The sequence below is a fragment of the Oryctolagus cuniculus genome, chromosome 10 (genome assembly GCF_964237555.1).
Source record: "Oryctolagus cuniculus chromosome 10, mOryCun1.1, whole genome shotgun sequence".
In the NCBI taxonomy this organism is placed as follows: Eukaryota; Metazoa; Chordata; class Mammalia; order Lagomorpha; family Leporidae; genus Oryctolagus; species Oryctolagus cuniculus.
Genome location: NC_091441.1, coordinates 105,880,580 through 105,900,215, shown reverse-complemented (window position 1 = coordinate 105,900,215; position 19,636 = coordinate 105,880,580). Strand labels below are relative to the sequence as shown.

General features: G+C 43.7%; 1 protein-coding gene across 13 annotated transcripts in view; it reads right to left on the bottom strand.

Annotated features, from left to right (window-relative positions):
• The window catches only part of ULK4 (unc-51 like kinase 4), a 617,184-nt gene that overhangs the window by 573,987 nt on the left and 23,561 nt on the right, over window positions 1-19,636 (bottom strand). For 10 of the 13 annotated variants that reach the window (XR_007921958.2, XM_051852640.2, XM_051852641.2 and 7 more), the window contains 8 exons: window positions 15,896-16,058; window positions 11,657-11,758; window positions 10,731-10,814; window positions 8,573-8,648; window positions 6,407-6,499; window positions 3,147-3,259; window positions 2,930-2,999; window positions 92-206 (listed from right to left, as the gene is read on the bottom strand). Coding sequence is in view for 12 of the 13 variants with exons in the window: in XM_051852640.2 (XP_051708600.2) it covers window positions 92-206; window positions 2,930-2,999; window positions 3,147-3,259; window positions 6,407-6,499; window positions 8,573-8,648; window positions 10,731-10,814; window positions 11,657-11,758; window positions 15,896-16,058 (816 nt within the window). In the remaining variant the exon portion in view is untranslated. The remainder of the gene's footprint in view (window positions 1-91; window positions 207-2,929; window positions 3,000-3,146; window positions 3,260-6,406; window positions 6,500-8,572; window positions 8,649-10,730; window positions 10,815-11,656; window positions 11,759-15,895; window positions 16,059-19,636) is intronic. The other 3 variants (XM_051852642.2, XM_070050985.1, XM_051852638.2) reach the window with 1 other exon arrangement.

The following is a 19,636-nucleotide window of genomic DNA, read 5'->3' as shown; positions in this document are numbered from 1 at the left end:
AGGTATGAATGTGGTTTATATGTTCACTTGTAACTGGTCTTTGGAGCCCCCCCCCCCCTTAAGTGGAGAACAATTTTTCATTTCTGCTCACCTTGGACAAAGGAGAAGTCCTCTGGGAGGAATTCTGAGTCATAACCTCTCCCGGACTCACTCCCACTGCTGTGCTGCTGGTTCTTGGAGTGGGACGGGAACTGGAAAACATAGGCCTGACAACATGCATCGGGTTCCCCTAACCGGATTTACTTTCTACCTTCCGCAGGGAAAATGCTTTGTGAAAAATGATAGAATATGGTTCTATTCAATCTCACAGTTTAAAAATCTAAGTTTTTATAATTTTTTAAAAATATTTATTTATTTATTTGGCAGCATAGAGAGGCAGAGAGAGATGTCTTCTAACTGCTGGTTAATTCTTCAAATGGCCACAATGGCCACAGCCCTGCTGATCCAGAGCCAAGAGATCACCCACATGAGTTCAGGAGCCCAAGGACTTGGACCATCTTCTGCTGCTTTCCCAGGCACATTAGCAGGGAGCTGGATCGGAAACAGTCACTACTAGAACCAGCACCCATATAGGATGCCAGCACTACAGGTGGTGGCTTTAGCTGCAAAAGCATAGTGCTGGCTACAATTTCTTACAATTTTAAAGTAACTTCCTCATTCATATATTATTCTGTTCACAGGTTCCATGCTGTGTTAGAATATTCTGTTTTTGTTACACCTTAAAACATTGGTTCTATTATTTTTTAGATATCTGCAGACATAGATAGAAATCACATTAAATGGGTCAAATGCTTTGCACAAGATGGAAAACATTTACAGGAGCTGGCATTGTGGTGCCATGGGTAAAACCGCCACCTGCAACGCCAGCATACCATGTGAGTACCAGATCGAGTCACAGCTGCTCCACTTCTAATCCAGTTCTCTGCTAATGGCCCTAGCAGCCATTTGGAAATGAACCAGCAGATAAAAGACCTCTCTGTCTCTCCTTCTCCCTGTAAATCTGCCTTTCAAATAAAGAAAATAAATCTTTAGGGGCCGGTGCCGTGGCTCACTTGGTTAATCCTCCACCTGTGGCACCAGCATCCCATTTGGGCTCCGGGTTCTGGTCCCCAGTTGCCCCTCTTCCAGTCCAGCTCTCTGCTGTGGCCTGGGATAGCAGTGGAGGATGGTCCAACTGCTTGGGCCCTGCACCAGCATGGGAGACCCGGAGGAAGCTCCTGGCTCCCAGCTTCGGATAGGCGCAGCTCCGGCCATTGTGGCCATCTGGGGAGTGAACCAGCAGATGGAAGACCTCTCTGTCTCTACCTCTCTCTGTAACTCTGCCTTTCAAGTAAATAAAATAAATCTTAAAAAAAAAAAAAAAAATTTAGCCTTATGTCAGAAAGTATTTGAAATGGAAAATTATCTTGGTATCTATTTAACTAAGAAATTATAATCTGCACTTATTTTTAATGATTCTTTCAACACATACAAATGCTTGCCACAATCTAAAGGCCACTACCTTATTCCTCGAACTCAGTTTTCAGTTTTGCGTATCTTAAAACATCTTTCTGGAGCCAGCACTGTGGTACAAAGAGTTAAGTCACCGTTGAGATGCTGGCATTCCATCTGGGCACCAGTTCTAGTCCCAGCTGCTCCACTTCTAATCTAGCTCCCATCTAGTACGCCTGGGAAAGCAGCAGGAGTCCCTAGGTCCATGAGACCCACATAGGAGACCTGAACGGAGCTCCAGCATTCTGGCTTTGACGTGGCTCAGCTCGGCCGTTGCAGCCGTTTGGGGAGTGAACCAGTGGATGGAAGATCAATCTCTGTGTCTTGATCTCTCTCTGTAACTCTACTCTACCTTTCAAATAAACATTAAAATTATTTCCTTCAAATTCTCAAAGATGAGGATTTTCATCCCTTTTGCTTTTCTGCTCACTCAATTAACAAGTACGTACATAGCACTAAAAATACCACGGCATTTCAAAATGTTCATGGAAAATGCAATTAAAACATAAGTTTATTTTAATATAAAATGTTGATGCTCATGCACATTAGGGTTTTCAAAAAGTTCACGGAGATTATATTATGAAAAAAGGCAGTAATTTGAAAAACCTAGGGGCCAGCACTGTGGTAGAGTAGGTTAAACCTCCATCTGCAGCACTGGACTCCCATGAGGGCATCAGTTCAAGTCCCAGCTGATCCAGCTGTTGGCTAACAGCCTGGGAAAGCAGTAGAAGGAGACGCATGTGCTTGGGCCCCTGCACCCGCATGGGAGGGCTGAAGGAACCTGCTGGCTTTTGATCGACTCAGCTCCAGCCACTGGGGCCACTTGGGGAGCAAACCAACAGATGGAACATCTCTGTAAGAACTACTTACTCTCAAAAAGTAAATAAAAAGAAACTTCTTTTAATTCCATTTTTCCTTGAAGTACCCACAAAGACAGACAGTGTACAGGATTCTACAAAACTGAATTTTAAACTGTCTAAAATGCATATAGGTATGTTTAACATACTTTACATTTAGATATTGGCAACACTGATCAGGACATTATAGGCTATCATTACAAACCCTATGTTATGAAATGAAACTATTTCCTATGAGAAATTTAACATTTAATATTTACAATTATTAAAACTGTATATAAATATATATGTAAGTCCTAATCAGTAAGATACAATTCTGCTTTTTAAATCCTTCCAATGATTACAAATACTATTCAAGCTTTACATATTAACCAAAAAAAATCTTTTCTGTAAGTTCTTATCCAAATGAAAAAGATGAACTTGGAAAATTCCAAATTCTATCTGAAAGCACAAAAAAAGAGGAAACATAAGCTGCTTTGTTAAAATTTGTAAAATTACACTGCAAAATCTACACTCCTGTTGCCTGCAAGAGGCAGATGCTTCAACAAGATTTGACCTCAGGCTCTGGGGAGCTCACGTACCTGAGGAGGAACATGGATTCACTCAGCTGGCCCCCAGGAGTGCTCTTGGGCCGCAGCTCGGCTGGATTTTCTGCAGTAGGAAAGTAACGTATTAGCCACAAAAACTGTAACCACTACAGGCAGGTGGAACGGACGATGCCAAGAGAGCGGTAACAGCGAGATCAGACACCGAGAAATGACCCTGTCAGCCGCAGGAGTGCGCTCACGCACAGCTTACCCAGTCTGCAGGAGCGACTCGGCCGGGGACCGCTGGAGCTCTGCCCTTTCGCCTGTCCATTCGGAGGCTTCTGCTCCTTGGATTCTTGCGGCCCAGAACACTCCGTCACACACCTGCTGGACAGGAGAAGGCGCACACAATCACACGTACTGTGGAGCCCTCTGTAGTTTTACAGGTTGAACAGGAAGTTATAAATGAGCAGTTTCCACGTGGGCGCCTTAGTGCTAAGGGGTCTGTAAACCTCAGGTCTGAGTACCAATCAGTGGCAGGCAGACTCGGGAAGTGAACCAGAACCTCAAGTGCCACTAAAACCTGCAGTGAGGTTTCCCTTTGTTTTTCCCATCCATATCGGTCTAGACTCACAGGCAACACGTTCAGACAGAAAGAAGCCCTCCATTCCTGTCCCAAGGAACACGAAAGGGTTGAGAGAGGGCAGGAGAAAGGCCCCAGTTTGCTCTTCCCTTTCCCCATTCTCTGCCCTGCCTCCTGCAGCAACCAGCCAATAGACACGCACACCTGCAGGCAAGAGCCTTGGACTCTAGGAGAGAGCAATGCACTTCCCTAACCAGAGAGCTTTGATGCAAAACACACACACACACACCTAGGGAATACCCTTGTGGCTCTGCTGTCTTTTTCCCTCTTTGTCTTCCTGGCACTTGGGTCCAAAGGCATTCAAGCAAGACTGAAAGAACCATCCTATACCATGACCAAGGAGGATTTATGACGGGAAGGCGAGGCTTGGTCAATACCTAAAAAACAACCCTACCCAATGATACACAAGAAGCATTTGATAAAATTCAATGTTCATTCAGTCTAACAAAGAGTAGCTTCATAAACCTCTGGCCAACGTCATATTCAATGGGAGACACCAAATGCTTTCACCCTAGAATTAGAAACCAGGCAGGGGCCGGTGCTGTGGTGCAGCGGGTTAACGCCCTGGCCTGAAGCGCCGGCATCCCTTATGGCCACCGGTTTGAGTCCCGGCTGCTCCACTTCCGATCCAGCTCTCTGCTATGGCCTGGGAAAGCAGAAGATGGCCCAAGTCCTTGGGTCCCTGCACCCACGTGGCAGACCCGGAGGAAACTCCTGGTCCTGGCTTCATATCGGCACAGCTCCAGCTGTTGCAGCCATTTGGGGAGTGAACCAGCAGATGGAAGACCTCTCTCTCTCTCTGCTCCCTCTCTTTCTGCCTCTCCTTCCCTCTGTGTAACTCTGACTTTCAAATAAATAAATGTGTAAAAAAAAAAATAGAAATATAGTAAGGCAAGAAAAGAAAAAAAGATACAGATCAAAAATTATATTAAACTGTCTCTATTTAAACAGGTGGCAAGAATGTCTATGTAAGGGGTATTTAAGTCAAAATCATCTTACTGAATGGAAAATATTCCTAGATTTCTAAATACAAACAGACAAACAAACACCAAATTGAGTTCCACTAGTTACTCCTTCAAGTCAGTTTCCAAGATCAAAATACTCATCTTGCAGAAAAGAGGGCAGTAAAGAATTAATATCTATTTGCATAATCATTTGCATTTTTTCAAAGTATTTTTGTTATCTCATATATATATTCAATTTTTATTTATCTGAAAGGCAGAGTTATGCAGAGGGAGAGGCAGAGATAGAGAGGTCTTCCATCCACTGGTTCCCTCTCCAGATGGCCACAACAGTCAGAGCTGAGCCAATCCGAAGCCAGGAACTTCTTCTGAGTCTCCCACGTGGGTACAGAGGCCCAAGGATTTGGGCCATCTTCTACTGCTTTCCCAGGCCATGGCAGAGAGCTGGATAGGAAGTGGAGCAGCAGGACTTGAACTGGTGCCCATATGGGATGCTGGCACTGCAGGTGCTACACCACAGCACTGGCCCCTATCTCAAATTGTCCCCAACAGTTCTGCAGGAGAAGTAGCAGAGCAGGAACTCCCTCACTTATTTAATGAGTACAAACTAAGGGACGGAGGTGTTTTGCCACTTGCTGGCATGGAGCATCCAGGACCAGGGCCCATTTTGCTGACATCTCCTTGGGAGCAGCTTAGTTACATCATGCTGACCTCATGGCAGATTGTAAGCAGCTGGAAGGTGGGAGCTGTAACTTTGACTTCTCTCAAAAAATTTTAAAAATTTTCTTTGAGAGGCAGAATTACATACAGAGAAAGGGAGAGACAGAGATCTTTCATCCACTGCTTCACCCCCCAGCAACAGTCGGAGCTGGGTGGATCCGAAGCAGGAGCCAGGAGCTTCTTCCAGGTCTCCCATGTGGGTGCAGGAGTCCAAGCACTTGAGCCATCTTCCACTGCTTTCTCAGGCCATAAGTAGGGAGCTGGATTGGAAGTGGAGCAGCCGGGACACGAACCAGAGCCCAAGTGGGATGCCACTGTTGCAGGCAAAGGCTTAACCACAACGCCAGCCCCTATAACTCTGATTTTCCTGGAAGCCCAAGAGCACTTAATGCAACAGTGAGAATGTGCTTGAAACTCACAGGGATACACAAACTCAAGTTTAGGGGAGACTTTAAATGGAACTCAGACTTCTCTATCCAATATATTGAATTTACCAAGATTAAAATTAAGGAGCAGACAACCATTTACCAGTCCATGAGCTGAGGGGGAGAACAGTCAATTATGAAGACTGTACCCCTACTCAACGACTTCTCACCTTGCTCTTTTCCAAACACCATCACCTTGCGAGGTGTTCTGGCTAAGAAGATTTGATAGCAGAAGTGCCTGTCAGGCAGCATAAGCGCAGTGATGTGGTCCTAACACCCAAATCCTAGAGACTTCTCACCTCAGTGTAACACCTCCCTCACACACACAGCCATGAGCAGCTGCTCACCTGAGATCTGGGCAGACAGAAACATCATTCCGACACTTTTCCCCAGTGAAATCATCAGGAGGAAGACATGTGAGTCTTCAGGTTTCTACCAAAAACACCACACCGTGTCGGCTCACATTTCACAAGCCAACGCGAGACCCGTGGCCACATCTACCTGGATGGGGGAAATGAGACCCAGCGCGTCCTCAGCAAGCCGGAAGGCAGACGCGTTTGGTGAACAGGACTCACAACTGCCTACTAAGGATGCCTCGGCAAAGGAGCAAAATGAAGAACGCATCGCTACAGTGACTCTAAGCAACCTCACCCAAGAAACGCTTGACTGTCCCCTCCTACCAAAGCGCAGCAATTCAGGCCGCAGGTGTTGCATTAGCGCAACCGCCACGGCGTGAGTGTCGGGTAAGTAGGCCCCAGGCGCACAGGTAAGCGGATACCACCTGAAGCCGGAATCGCTGACGTTGGCACCCTGCTCTTCTTTACTGAAAGCATTCCTCCAAAACGCGTGCTGCAGCACATCTGTCCAAGTGAACCTGTACAAAACGAAAAGGGTGTGAGAACAATTCTTAACATGATTTCCCGTGGAAAATTTCCAAGACGTGTCAGCTGTATGTAAGATTTTGTAGTTTATAAATATCTCCATTAAGTGAGGCAGAGATACTCACGTTGAAATTGTGTTTTGCCATTTCATTAACCTCCTTTAGTACAATCAGAGGAAATTATTCTCCAGTCTTATATGGTATAAAATCCAACAGTCCTGACAACTAAGCATCAGAAGCCTCGGGCTTCACAGGCCAGAGCACTGGATGAAAACATTTTAGGTTCTGCAAACTATTGCTTGGCGTCTATACATATGTTTATAGATAGATACATCTTAGATATGTATTTTACATATATTAATATCTAACTTGTATATATGAAATGGAAATTACCTTGATCAATAGTAAAACAAACAAGAGTCAATTGGCAACCACAAATAATATCTCACACTACAAACATCAACGTGTTTATGTTAGATATTTACAATCTAATTCTGGCACCTTTTTCATCCTCAGAGAGTTAAGAGTATTTGAATCACCCTGACCGGAGGACACGTTTCATTTTTGCAACTTCACTTTGTGAACTCTATTCAGACAAAAACCAGACTTGATCAGCCTCTTGGCTGTAAGTCAGTCCTCTGTTGAGGAGTCAACATAATGTTACCAGATTCACTCACATTCCAGTGACGCTAAGCTTTATCTAAAACCCAGGCTCACTTGCAAAGCATGAATTGTCACTACTACCAGAGTATACATGCTCACCAATCTGAAATTTAAAAACAAAAAAGTGTATTTGGTTTTCAAGATTTCTGTTCTAAATACAAATTACCTTGATCAAAAGTAAAACCTGACCATGAGAAGAATCTGTAACCACATATAACGTTCCTTCAACACAAAGGGATCTTATTACTTCACTAGAAGAGAAATTAAGATGACCAATAGAGCAGTTGAAATTTATTTCCCATACATCAGATTGGCAAAAAATGTGAAAGGTCACCTAGCCTATGGCAGGTGAGGATGGCAGTGGAGCAGCTTTCTAAGACTTATTTGCTACAGGTACAAATCAGCCTGTGTCCCTGGACGGTGGCCAATGTATCAAACTTGTCCAATACTCTTAGCCTATGGCCAGCTTCTCAAGGGACTGCCCCCAACCAAAAACACACTTCACAAAGAAGTTATTTAAATAGCAATATATTTCATACTCCAGGAAGCATTCTAAACCTTTATTTATATTATACATAATTGCATGTACATTCTACATTAATCTATATCAATACAAAAAATTCATAATAGAAGAGAAAAAAAGTAGCTTATGGAGCGAGTCCAGTTAAGCAAAAAAAATACATTACAGAGACAGAAATGTAGGCATATGTGATTATACAATCCTAAATATATTAGTTTTACTTACATTCAATCAAAAGCTGCTTGAAAGTTATTTACCAAAATCACACTAATGGCAAAAAGTATTCTAAAGGAAGTTGGTCCTACAGCTTACGCTAGAATCAGCATTTGCTTCTGCAGCATTTTTCCTATACTATTTAATAAAGGTAGACATGGATTATTTTATAGCTACACTCAATTTTATACTCTGAAAGCAAGAGACCCGAATACTTACCTGAACTCTCCTCCCCTCCTGGCTCCTGTACCCCCAGATATGTGCTGGCAGAACTTGAACTGGAAACTCAACGCCTCTGCCTCCCAAGCTAAGGGCTCCCATTTCCCTCTTCTTCAGCTCCTCCAAGCCTCCCCTCCCCTGTGCCCTCACAACGACTGTAACTTCCTGACATCGATGCGACCCAGCCAACTCACTGTGTGTCCACCGTCCCATTACTGGGCATCCCCATGAAAATCTAAAGGCATGACACTGAAATACCATTAACATTTAGTAACTTCACCATCTTGAGAACAGCCTGCCTAATTCAAAAGTCTAAACCCGTGTTAGCCTGAAATGTATGATGGAAAGAAACACGTTTTGGATTTGGAAGATACAAGAAAACCTGTCAATCTACTAAGCCACTACCCAGTACAGGATCAGAGGATCCATTCATATTAAAATGGCATACGCACCTTTTCTGTGGATCTTTCTGAAGTAACCCATCAAGCAAGTTAACCAAATCTGAAGACGCTTTAGGAAAAGAAGCATCTATAAACAAATTAATTTCCAAAATGGAAAAAAAAGCATTAAGTAGATGAACACATAATTTATCAACTTTATCTCACTATCCTACATCAATACTTAATTAGCGCTTTAGGGTCCTAAGTTGTTTTTAATCATATACTGAACCCATAACAATCAGAGCCTCTGTTTGGTGAGGCAAGAAGGCTGGGCACAAAACAAAAGATAAAAACCGTTTTTCCAAGATCACAAATTTTAAAAAAAACGCAAACCTTCAAAACTAAGTCTTAACTAACATCTTTATGGAACAATCCCAATAAGGACCACTAGCCTGAGAAACTCATACCCTTGTCTCCAGCCATCAACTATATGTCTTTCTCAGAAACTTTCCTAACTTAATCAACTTTATGGTCCACTTAAGATTAGAATACTAGTGGAAAGAACAGGGCCAAAGAAGGAGGTACCTTTCTCTGAAGGGAGGAGAGAACTTCCACTTTGACTATGACCCTGTCTGAATAAGATCGAAATTGGCGAACTCAAAAGGCTTCCATACCCTTGGCAACTCATGACTAGAGCCTAGGGAGATTACTGACGCCATAAACAAGAGTGTCAAATTGTTAAGTCAACAACATGAATCACTGTGTACTTACTCCTCATGTGGGATCTATCCTTAATGTGTTGTTCAATGTGAAGTAATGCTATAACTAGTACTAAAATAGTATTTTACACTTTATGTTCTGTGTGGGTGCAAACTGATGAAATCTTTACTTAATATATACTAAATTGATCTTCTGTATATAAAGATAATTGAAAATGAATCTTGATGTGAATGGAATGGGAGAGGGAGCGGGAGATGGGAGGGGTGCGAGTGGGAGGGAAGTTATGGGGGAAAAGCCATTGTAATTCATAAACTGTACTTTGGAAATTTATATTTACTAAATAAAAGTTTAAAAAATAAATAAATAAAAATAAATCTAAAAAAAGATTAGAATACTTGTAATCCTTTACCTTTGAAGATTTTTTTTTTAAAAAGATGTATTTATTTAGTTGAAAGGCAGAGTTACAGAGAGGCAGAGACAGAGAGAGATGCACAGAGAGAGGCAGAGAGAGCAGAGGAGAGAGAGGTCTTCCATCCACTGATTTACTCCCCAAATGGCCGCACCCCTGGAGCTGCACCAATCCAAAGCCAGGATCCAGGAGCTTCCTCCAGGTCTCCCACGTGGGTGCAAGGGCCCAAGAGCTGGATTGGAAGTGGAGCAACCGGGACTAGAACCAGTGCCTATATGGGATGCCGGCACTGCAGGCAGAGGCTTTACCAGCTATGCCACAGCACTGGCCCCTACTTGGAAGATTTTTAACAGGCAAATAAACATCCAACCATTCACCTTCTAACATTTTATCTTTTAAATTAGATCAGCATGTTGTAGCCAATTCATCTGACCACGGTTAAAAGAAGTGGCCATAAACACAAGGACCAGTGACAACAGCCAAGCCTGCTTGGGACAAAGCAATCATAACAGCAGCACCATGGGTTGCTACAGCCACAATCTAAAACCCCTGTGACAAACTACAGAGTGACCTCCAGTGATACCCTGACCAAACTCAGCATCTTCATTTTCCAATTTCCCCTCAATGCATAGAAACCTTTAACTTATGGAAGAAAACAAGAATGAACACTAAGAGTATTTAAAATTGAAAAATCGTGGCCAGTGTTGTGATGGAGCAGGTAAAGCCACCACCTGCAGTGCCGGCATCCTATATGGGCTGCCGGTTCAAGTTCCGGCTGCTCCCCTTCCCATCCAGCTCTCTGCTGTGGGCTAGGAAAGCAGTCCAAGATGGCCCGGCACCCATGTGGGAGACCCAGTAGAAGCTCCTGGCTCCAGATCAGCACAGCTTCAGCCATTGTGGCCATTTGGGGAATGAACCAGCAGATTCAAGACCTCTCTCTCTCTCAGCTTCTGCCTCTCTGTAACTCTATTTTCAAATAAATAAATCTTTAAAAGATATACAATTTGCAGTGATTACAAATCTATAAAAGCAGACTCTGGATAAAGATGTACCTTTGGTCAGTATAAACTAAATATCCGCACTTATTCTAAGAAATTTTACCTTTTGGAATAGGTGGCAAAGGATCTTCATATAGAATCTTTTCAATCAACTTTGAATCACTTTCTGAGAAGAATGGAGGTCTTCCTGAAATCACATTAAATCATACACACTCAGTATTTTGCTCTCACCAATAATTCTAAAGTGATCTCAACTACAGACATTTCAGAATTACACAAATTACAGGACAGAAATAGATAGTAACAATTATTGAATGCTTTATATGCCAAATACGTTGTCAATGTATTTTGATATTTCACTTATTCAAAATGTATTGAATACAGATTAGCCACCCTGGCGGAGAGATTGCCTGGACCACTCAGTACATCCAAGTAATTTACACAGGGCACCTGTACAAAATATCCTGCTAGAAAGCTCAATTTATAGCAGGTACATTTCAGCATTCCAGATCATCATGAAAAGTTAGCTGCATGTACCAAAGATCCCAGGAGCACATACTGTGCACAGATGCCCAGGTAAGTACTCACAATCAATACATATAAAAATTTAGGGGTGGGTGTTTGCTGCAGCAGCTAACACACTGCTTAGGATGCCTGTGCCCATATCCAACTGCCTGGGTCTGAGTCCCTTCTCCACTTCCAATTCAGCTTCCTGCCTATGTGCATGCTGGGTGGCGGTGGGTGACAGCTGAAGCACTTGGGTACCTGCCACCCACATGGGAGATCCAAACCAAGCTCTGGGCTCCTGGCTTCATCTGGCCCAGCCATCTGGGGAATGCATCAGTGGATGAAAACCTTCTGTGTCTTTCTGCCTTTCAAATTAATTTTTTTTTAATATAGTAAAAGCTGTTTTTCAACATCTTATAGGCAAAATACTTGCAAATTGCAGACTTCACCCTGGTTTTTGCTTTTTTTTTAAATTGTGTTTCTGCCTAGCTCTGATTTCCAATTGAAACAGAAAGGGATCACCTGAAAACATTTCATAAAGTAGACAGCCCAAAGACCAGAGGTCACTGGCGATGGAGAAATCAGTGCCCCTGACGATTTCCGGCGCTGTATATATCGGAGATCCTAAAATAGTAAGAAACAACTCTGTTAGGCCTTTGTATTGCTCCCAACACAAACCCATCTGCAAAACGCCAGGTGAGAAAAACACACACATCTATAAAACTTCACACGTAATTCACTGTTTAAAATGTTTTCTCGGTGCTAGTTCAGATTTTTTGCAAAGGATAGGAACAAACAGATTTTGGAAATACACCTGGGTGAGAGGTGGGGCACATTCTACTTTTTTAAAATTGACCGTTTAAATAGTCCGAACCTTCCATTACAATGTTCCAACTTAACTATGTTAATTTACGCACAGGCAATTGGCCTAGAGGTTAAGCTATCAGTTGAGAGGCCTGTATCCTGCACCACAGGGCCTGGTTCGATGCCTGGCTGGGGCTCCCGATTCCAGTTTCCTGGTAATACAGGCCCTGGCAGACGTGGTGATGGCTTGAATGACTGCGTCCCCGCCAACATGTGGGAGACCGAGATTGAGCTAGTATCTCTTAGCTGCAGCCCAGCCCCCACTGTTGTGGGCACCGGGGCAGTACACAGTGGATGTCAATTCTCTTTATGCCTCTCAAATATAATAAAAACATTATTTTAAATAAACAGTGGCAACAATCTCAAAATCCCACTGATTTACTACAGGTTTATTTATTACTCATGCTTCATGTCCATCCTAAGTCGGCCTAGGAGCTCCGATTCCCGTAAGTAATTCAAAGATGCAGGCTGACATAGCCTTTGTCTCAATTCCTGCTTCCTCAGTCCAGGAGCCAATTGCTCCTCCAAGTCCTACCTCAGAGTGATTCCCACCACTCTGCTCTGGCCAGAGGAAGACGCAATCCTACCAGTTACTCAGAGGAGACTGGGCAGTGCTGAGCTCAACAGCACTCACGGGGCTGGCGTTTCGGTACAGGGGTTTAGAGGCTCCCTGGGACACCTGCATCCCCTACCAGAGCGCCTGGATCTGAGCCCTGGCTCTGCTTCCAATTCTACTTCCTGCTGAAGCACCCTGGGAAGCAGCAGGTGATGGCTTAAGGTCTTGGGTCCCTACTACCTGCGTGGGAGACCTGGATTGGGTTTCGGACTCTTGGCTTCAGCCTGGCCCAATCCTGGCTGTTGTGGGCATTTGAGGAATGAACCTATGGATGGATGACCTTTCTCTCTCTGCCTTGCCAATAAAATGGAAATTTAAAAAAATAAAAAGAGCACTCAGGTATATCACACAGACATTACACAAAGGTTGGTATCACATAGATACCTTGTACATAAGAGCTACTAAGCGCCTTCATTCACTTATCAGAGCAGCTTAGAGGGGTACTGAACACCTGGTAAATCACACAGGCGGGCAGTTGTCGGGCACCCCCCAAGTCCAGGGTCCTCACCTCCCCCCAGTGCATACTCTGCCTGCTCTACTTGAAAACCTTCCAGTGAGAACATTCTCTCCGTGAAGTCATCACCAATCATTTGGACACAAAATTCCTTTAAGGTATAAACCTTCCAGCAAACTATTTCCAGGGACCATTACGGCATCTGGCAATGTTGGGGGTCCATAGGTGTGGTTCCAAGACCTCCCAGGTAACACTTTGGCTATAAGTGCTGTCACACTTATAGGTGTGTTCACTTGTTCAACGAACAGTAACAGTACAGAGGGCCTATCCTCCTGCACTAGGTGCTAACGAAACAAAGAAAAATGAGGCCCAGGGGATATCCAGGCACCCTGCCTAGCACTTACTGAGGGGCTGTGTTAATATTTGCTGAACGTGAATGTCTACCCATCTTCTCCCACTTGAAATAAAAGCTCAACTATGACAAGAATTCATGGCTAGTCACATCCATATTTACAGCATCTAGAACATGCTGACTCGTTTATCAATAAGTAAATGCAAAACAAATGAGTACACTACTAAAGCAAAAAACATAGATCCCTACATTGATAATCAAATGGGGAGAAGACAAACAGGAGAAAATTATTATGGTATGGTAAGAGCAATGAGAAATCCATGCACATGTGGGTCGGCACTGCCAGTATCCCACATGGCTGCTAACTCAAGTCCCAGCTGCTCCACTTCCAACCTAGCTCCCTGCTGACATGTCTGGGACAGCAGTGGAGGATGGCCCAAGTGCTTAGGCCCCTGTCACCCACATGAGAGACCCAGAGGAAGCTCCTGCCTCCTAGCTTCAGCCCGGCCACTGCGGCCAGTTGGGGAATGAACAGATCAAAGATTCTCTCTGTCCCCTAAGCATACACACACACCACCACCACCACCACCACCATATAACTATGCTTTTCAGAATAAATAAAATCTTAAAAAAATCTATGCACAGAATGAAATAATAGAGCTAACCTCTAAGTATTCAGCCCAATAAAATCCTGCCAAGAAGTCTTCCTCCAAAGAGCGGAGGCCAAGAAAGAAGAGCAGAAGGGCAAACAGGAGTAGGAGGCACACGGGTGAGCAAGCACTTGACGTGGGAGGCCAACTGTCAACAAGAAGTGCTCTGCTTCATAAACCAAAAGGCATGGGTTCTGAGCAGTGAGAACTGTTACTCTGAGTACTCCAAGAAGCCAACACCCAGACAGCATTAACCTTGCAAGGATTCATTACAGCAAACACCTGCAGGGGAAAATGGGGAGAGCTGCTCAGAGAGCAAAGCATGTCAGACCCCGAGAAAACAGAGAAGGGAAGGACGGTTAGAAAGACAACATGTGGTCCAACAAAGGTTCTGCAAGGTCACGGAGAATCCTGAACCAACAGCAGCCATCCATGACATTAGAAGAAACAAAGGCAGAACTGGAATCCAGGCAAGCTTATCAGAGGCTCTCTGAAATACAACCCGGATGTAGACCAGTCAAGGTTGTTGTCTTTTTTGTTCATCAGTACTCACATCAAGACCACTGTTAGTTTCTCTAGGGCTATGCGCTGCTATTGACCAGTTATGAACTCCATCCCAACACCCAGCCACTCTCATCTGTCAAAAGGCTCAGTGTTTAACTGTCTCATGTGCCTTGTTCACTGCCACATGTAGACTGTAAATTCTCAAGGACTCCAGAAAAATAGAAGCAGCCTGACTTTGGACTTCTTGTATCACAGGGATGAGAGGGTGGGCCATCTACAATGTGGGTGATCCCTCAAGGTCAGGGTTTACCCTGTACTGCTCCATCCTTGGCCAGAGAGGCTAACTTGCCCCATCGTTGGCAAGACCCCAAGTAGCCCAGTGTCACTGTTAAACGTCTGACTTATTTGTCCACAACACAGGGAGTATCTCCAACACACAGTCCTAAAATATATATCTTCATTTTCTACAATAAAATCCTAAGTAATAATTCAGAACTTAATATCCGACTAACATAGCCCACGATAGTCATTTCCATAAAACGGCACACATGCTGGGATGCTGTTTAGGGTCCTAGAAGTCACCTTCTTGGGGACCAAATTCCAGTGCACATAAAGCTGGCTCTAAATACTAAACATCCTCTGGTCAAACTGATGGGGCCTATGAGTAACCTACTGTTCTCCAGCTTTTTTCCGCATCCCTGTGCCACAGTGCCTACCAAGCCCAGGAAAGAATGCTACCCTCTCTCCTAAGTACCCCTCCCATCTGTGGGCAACCCACTTTACTGGCAGCATGGTGACCACCTTAGAGTTCGAAGGCCCTGAGCTCCCACGGAACTTAGGAAGCAAAGATCTTGACCACTTTCTGCCCCCCGAAAGGTATCAGACGTGGCACTTCAGACTCCCCTCAACTACAATTTTAATTTCTGTGGCTCCATCTCATTGTCAAAACTGCCCACGAGCAGCACACCCTGGAAAGTTGTCTCAGTTGCAGAACAGGAGCCACTTAACAACATCTGACAGACAACTACTAGCGTGTGCCAGGCACTGTTCTAAGTGCTGAAAACCCTGCTCCCTGGTTTCTAATGAGTGGTGACACAAAAAGCCAGGGACAAGATGGTGGCCTCCCTGTGGCTGACATGGTATTAGACCCATGTGGGAAACTTGAGGCCAGGGACAGTCATTCTTACATTTAGACTTCTGGTCATTATGATTTCCAACGCAGTATTTGGCCAAACAGAAGTCTGAAATCATCTCCTAAACACAGGAGTTAGGCAGCCTCCCATTGGCCTTACAGTCTTTAAACCACCCAGGGCCACCATACCTTTGATTCTGTTTTTCATGCTTTTCTTCAGTACATTTTCCCCACTATCGCCTCCTCCTTCTTCTGCTGCAATCAAAGCAAAGAACTCTTCCAAGTTTTCACCTTCCACTTTGGCCAAGCAGAAGTTGCTAAACTTCAAAGTGCCAGGTCCTTCCAACAGTATCTGTGAAAGATTAGAAAATAAACATCCTCAGAGGCAAATTCAATTCATTTTAAACACTCATCAGTACCTCTTAGAACTGCACTAAAGAACTTTTTAAATGTTCATTTTCATCTATATGAAAGGCAGAGAGATAAATCCATTGATGAGTCAATCGATCATCTATCTGCCTACCTTGCATCCACTAACTCACTCTTCAGATGTCCACAACAGCCAGGACCAGGCTGGGTCAGGCCACACCCAGGAGCCAGGGCTAGCAAGATTGGCAGAGGGACCCAAGCACATAAGGCACCATCTGCTGCCTCCCAGCATGCATTAGCAGGAGGCTGGGTCAGAAGCAGAGCAGCCAGGACTCAAATAGGCACTCTGATATGGGATGTAGGCAGCCCAAGCAGTGGCCTCACCCAGTGTATCACACTCCTGCTCTTGTACTAACATACTTGTGAACATCAACTTTTTTTGCTTCAGCACAACTCAGAAAAATGCTTACTATTTTTTTTCCAAAAGCTAAAGAAAAATAAATTCAACATCTGTAACAGAATCAAAAATTAAGTTGCTCATTCCTAGACACATAATGCACATATCATCTAACTACACAGGGAAACATCAGACTCTGGGGAAAGACAGGGGATAATGTAGAATGAGCCCTTTGGTCATCTGTATCTGTCAAACAAATTGTAGATCAAAACTATCCAGAAAAAAAATTTGCATAAGACTTTATTCTTCATCATTATTCCCTTGGTACATTATATAACTACCATTTTCATAGCATTTACACTGCATTAGCCATTATAGGCAATCTGGACAGGATTTAAAATGTATGAGACTAGTGTATAGACTTGATGTAGATACTCTGCCATATTAAGCAAAGTACTTGTGTACTCTGATTCTGGTATCTGGGGTGGGGGTACTAGAACCAGTTCCCCACAGCTACTGAGGGACAGCTATATAGAGAAGGATGTACTCGTGCCAGTCGATGGTGATATCTGAAAAAGGACTTGAAAACTCCCACATCCAAAGTGGTTTTGTAGTTGGGACAGGAAGCATAACATAGGACGAACACTAGGGTTTTGAGTTACAGAAGTGGATTTGAGCCGCAGCTCCACCAATTACTTGTTGGCTGACTCGGGAGAATTTACTTAACCTTTCTAATCCTCTGTCTCTTCGCTTACAAAATGCAAAAGAATAATAATAATAATAATAATAATAATACCCAACTCTTCAGACTGTGCTAAGGATTCATTGAAGTTACCCATGTAAAAAGCTTGTAACAATGAATGGCATATGGTAGGTGCTCAAGACTACTCGCACAATTTGTGATTAGTCAACTGTCTGGGGTTGAAACCACGCCAGGAAGCACTGTTCTAACAGTTGTATCATTTCCTCTAACATCACTAAGAACACTCCCGGGCAGTTGCAACAGGTCAGGTGACTTTTCTGTTTGGAAAACCAAGTTGAACTCCATCTGCACCTAGCAGCCGCAGACACAGAAGATGTCTGATAGTCTGCAACAGTGCCTATGAAACCTCTGAGTGCTAGAATCATCTAGATGGATCCGGTGAAGCACAGAGCTAGTCACCACCCCCGAGTCTTTGAAGGTGTTTGGGGCAGGGCTCCAGAGCCTGCCTTTTTAACAAGTCCCAGGTGTTGCCTGTCCAGCCCCCTTCCTTCTCTCTCTCTTTCCTTGCCCACTCTCCCTCAACAGTGCGTGCCTGAGTGTGAATGTGTGTTCTCACCTTATAAACAAATCTCAGCACTTTGTATGCTCTGTTTGTGCCTGTGCGTAGAATGTTTCTCTAAGAAAGAGGCAATAGCCTGGATTAGGAATTTAGACCCAACCTAGCCCACAACAAAGGGACAAACTTGAGTGCCAGTGGCAGGGGCCAAACAATTTTTGAAGAGTCAACTAGTAAATATTGCAGACTTTGCAAGCCATACACTCTTCTGCCCCATCTACTGCATTCTACAAGCTGACTTCAAAAAACTGGCAGAACAAGAATTAAAAGTTCATTTTGGTAGCCACCCCCCTCAAAAAAAACTGAAATTGTGCATAGCTTTTTCACAATAACTATTTTCCATGAACTTTTTATGAAAAAACTATGCACGGATTTAAAATATTTTTACACCAAAATAAACTTATCTTGTAATTCTACTTTCCCACACACTTTTTGAGCTGTGTACCGTTGTTGCACAAAAGCAGCCACTAGAAGACCAAACGGGGCAGCTGTGCTGCAACACAACTTTATTCACATAAACCGGAATCCTGACGACAGCACGGGTTATTGCAAATCAGCCCACATCTCTCAGATCACAACAGCTGGCAATGAACCTCATTAACAACTCTCGTGCAGACGTCAACAAACTACATCTCAGTCACTGCCTGTTTTTTTTTACACCTGTGAGTTAAAATGATGTTTTTTTTTCTATTTTTAAATGTTAAAAAAAAATAGACTGTATCTTAGCATGTAATTTCAAATTTTAGCATCCATAAATAAAGTTGTTAAAATCCAGTCACACCCATGCATTTCCACACTGTTCACAGTTTGCTTTCAGCAGGCTGGAGGCAGTTTGAGTGGCTACAAACTCTTGAAGTATTTCAACCATGAACTTCTATTCACTACACAGGCTGTTTATGGAGTTTTCCCATTTAAGTTGAACTATCTTCACAGAGACATGGCCCTCAAACAAAGTTAAGGGTCAGGCATTTAGCCTAAGGATCCAGACAGCCCATCCCACATCAGAGTGCTCTAGGGTTTGGTACTCAACTCTCACGTCTGACTCCAGTCTCCAGCTAACACAGAACCCCTGGGGATGGCTCAAGGGATCAGCTTCCTGCCACTCACGTAGCAGACCTGGACTGAATTCCCCACTCCCAGTTTTAGCCTGGCCCAGCCCCAGCCACCTGGAGAGTGAATCAGTAGATGGCAACCCTATGTCTGTCTGCCCCGCTCTTCAGTCCTTAAATTCTTAATTTTCATTTTTCATTTTATTGGCATCTATTAAAAGAAAAGTGAAAAACGCAGACTAGTAGTATGTGCAATTCCAAAAGTCCACACTTAAAAAGACAATAGAGGTCACTGATTGTGAGCGCACTACCAATGCAGAAGCTTTAATATCGCATCCTCACAACCACCCTGGAAGTTTCTATCTCCGTATCACAGAGAAACTAGGTGCCCAGGGGCAGGGCAACTCATCCAAGGATCACACAGCTTCCAAGGCTCAGTGTTAACTCCAACTCAGAAACTACACAGGCTACATGACCACTGCACTGACACATTTAGTAATGGATGACATTACCAAAGAAAATATGCAGTCCGTAGTAGTAGGAACCACACATGTACAGCCAACAACACCAGTATCAAACTAAATAATAGTTCCTAAGTGCACACTATGATTTAAGAGCTCAGAGAGTGTTGTCTTATAGACATATTGGGCTCATCCTTAGCAGCAATAAGTAATTACTCAAAGAGCTCTGGAATAAGGGGCAGTTTTGCATGCTCAAAGCTACTGAACTAGGTAGCTAAAGTATGTATTTGCAATTATTAAACCAAAGAGTTGGGCCGGCGCCGTGGCTCAACAAG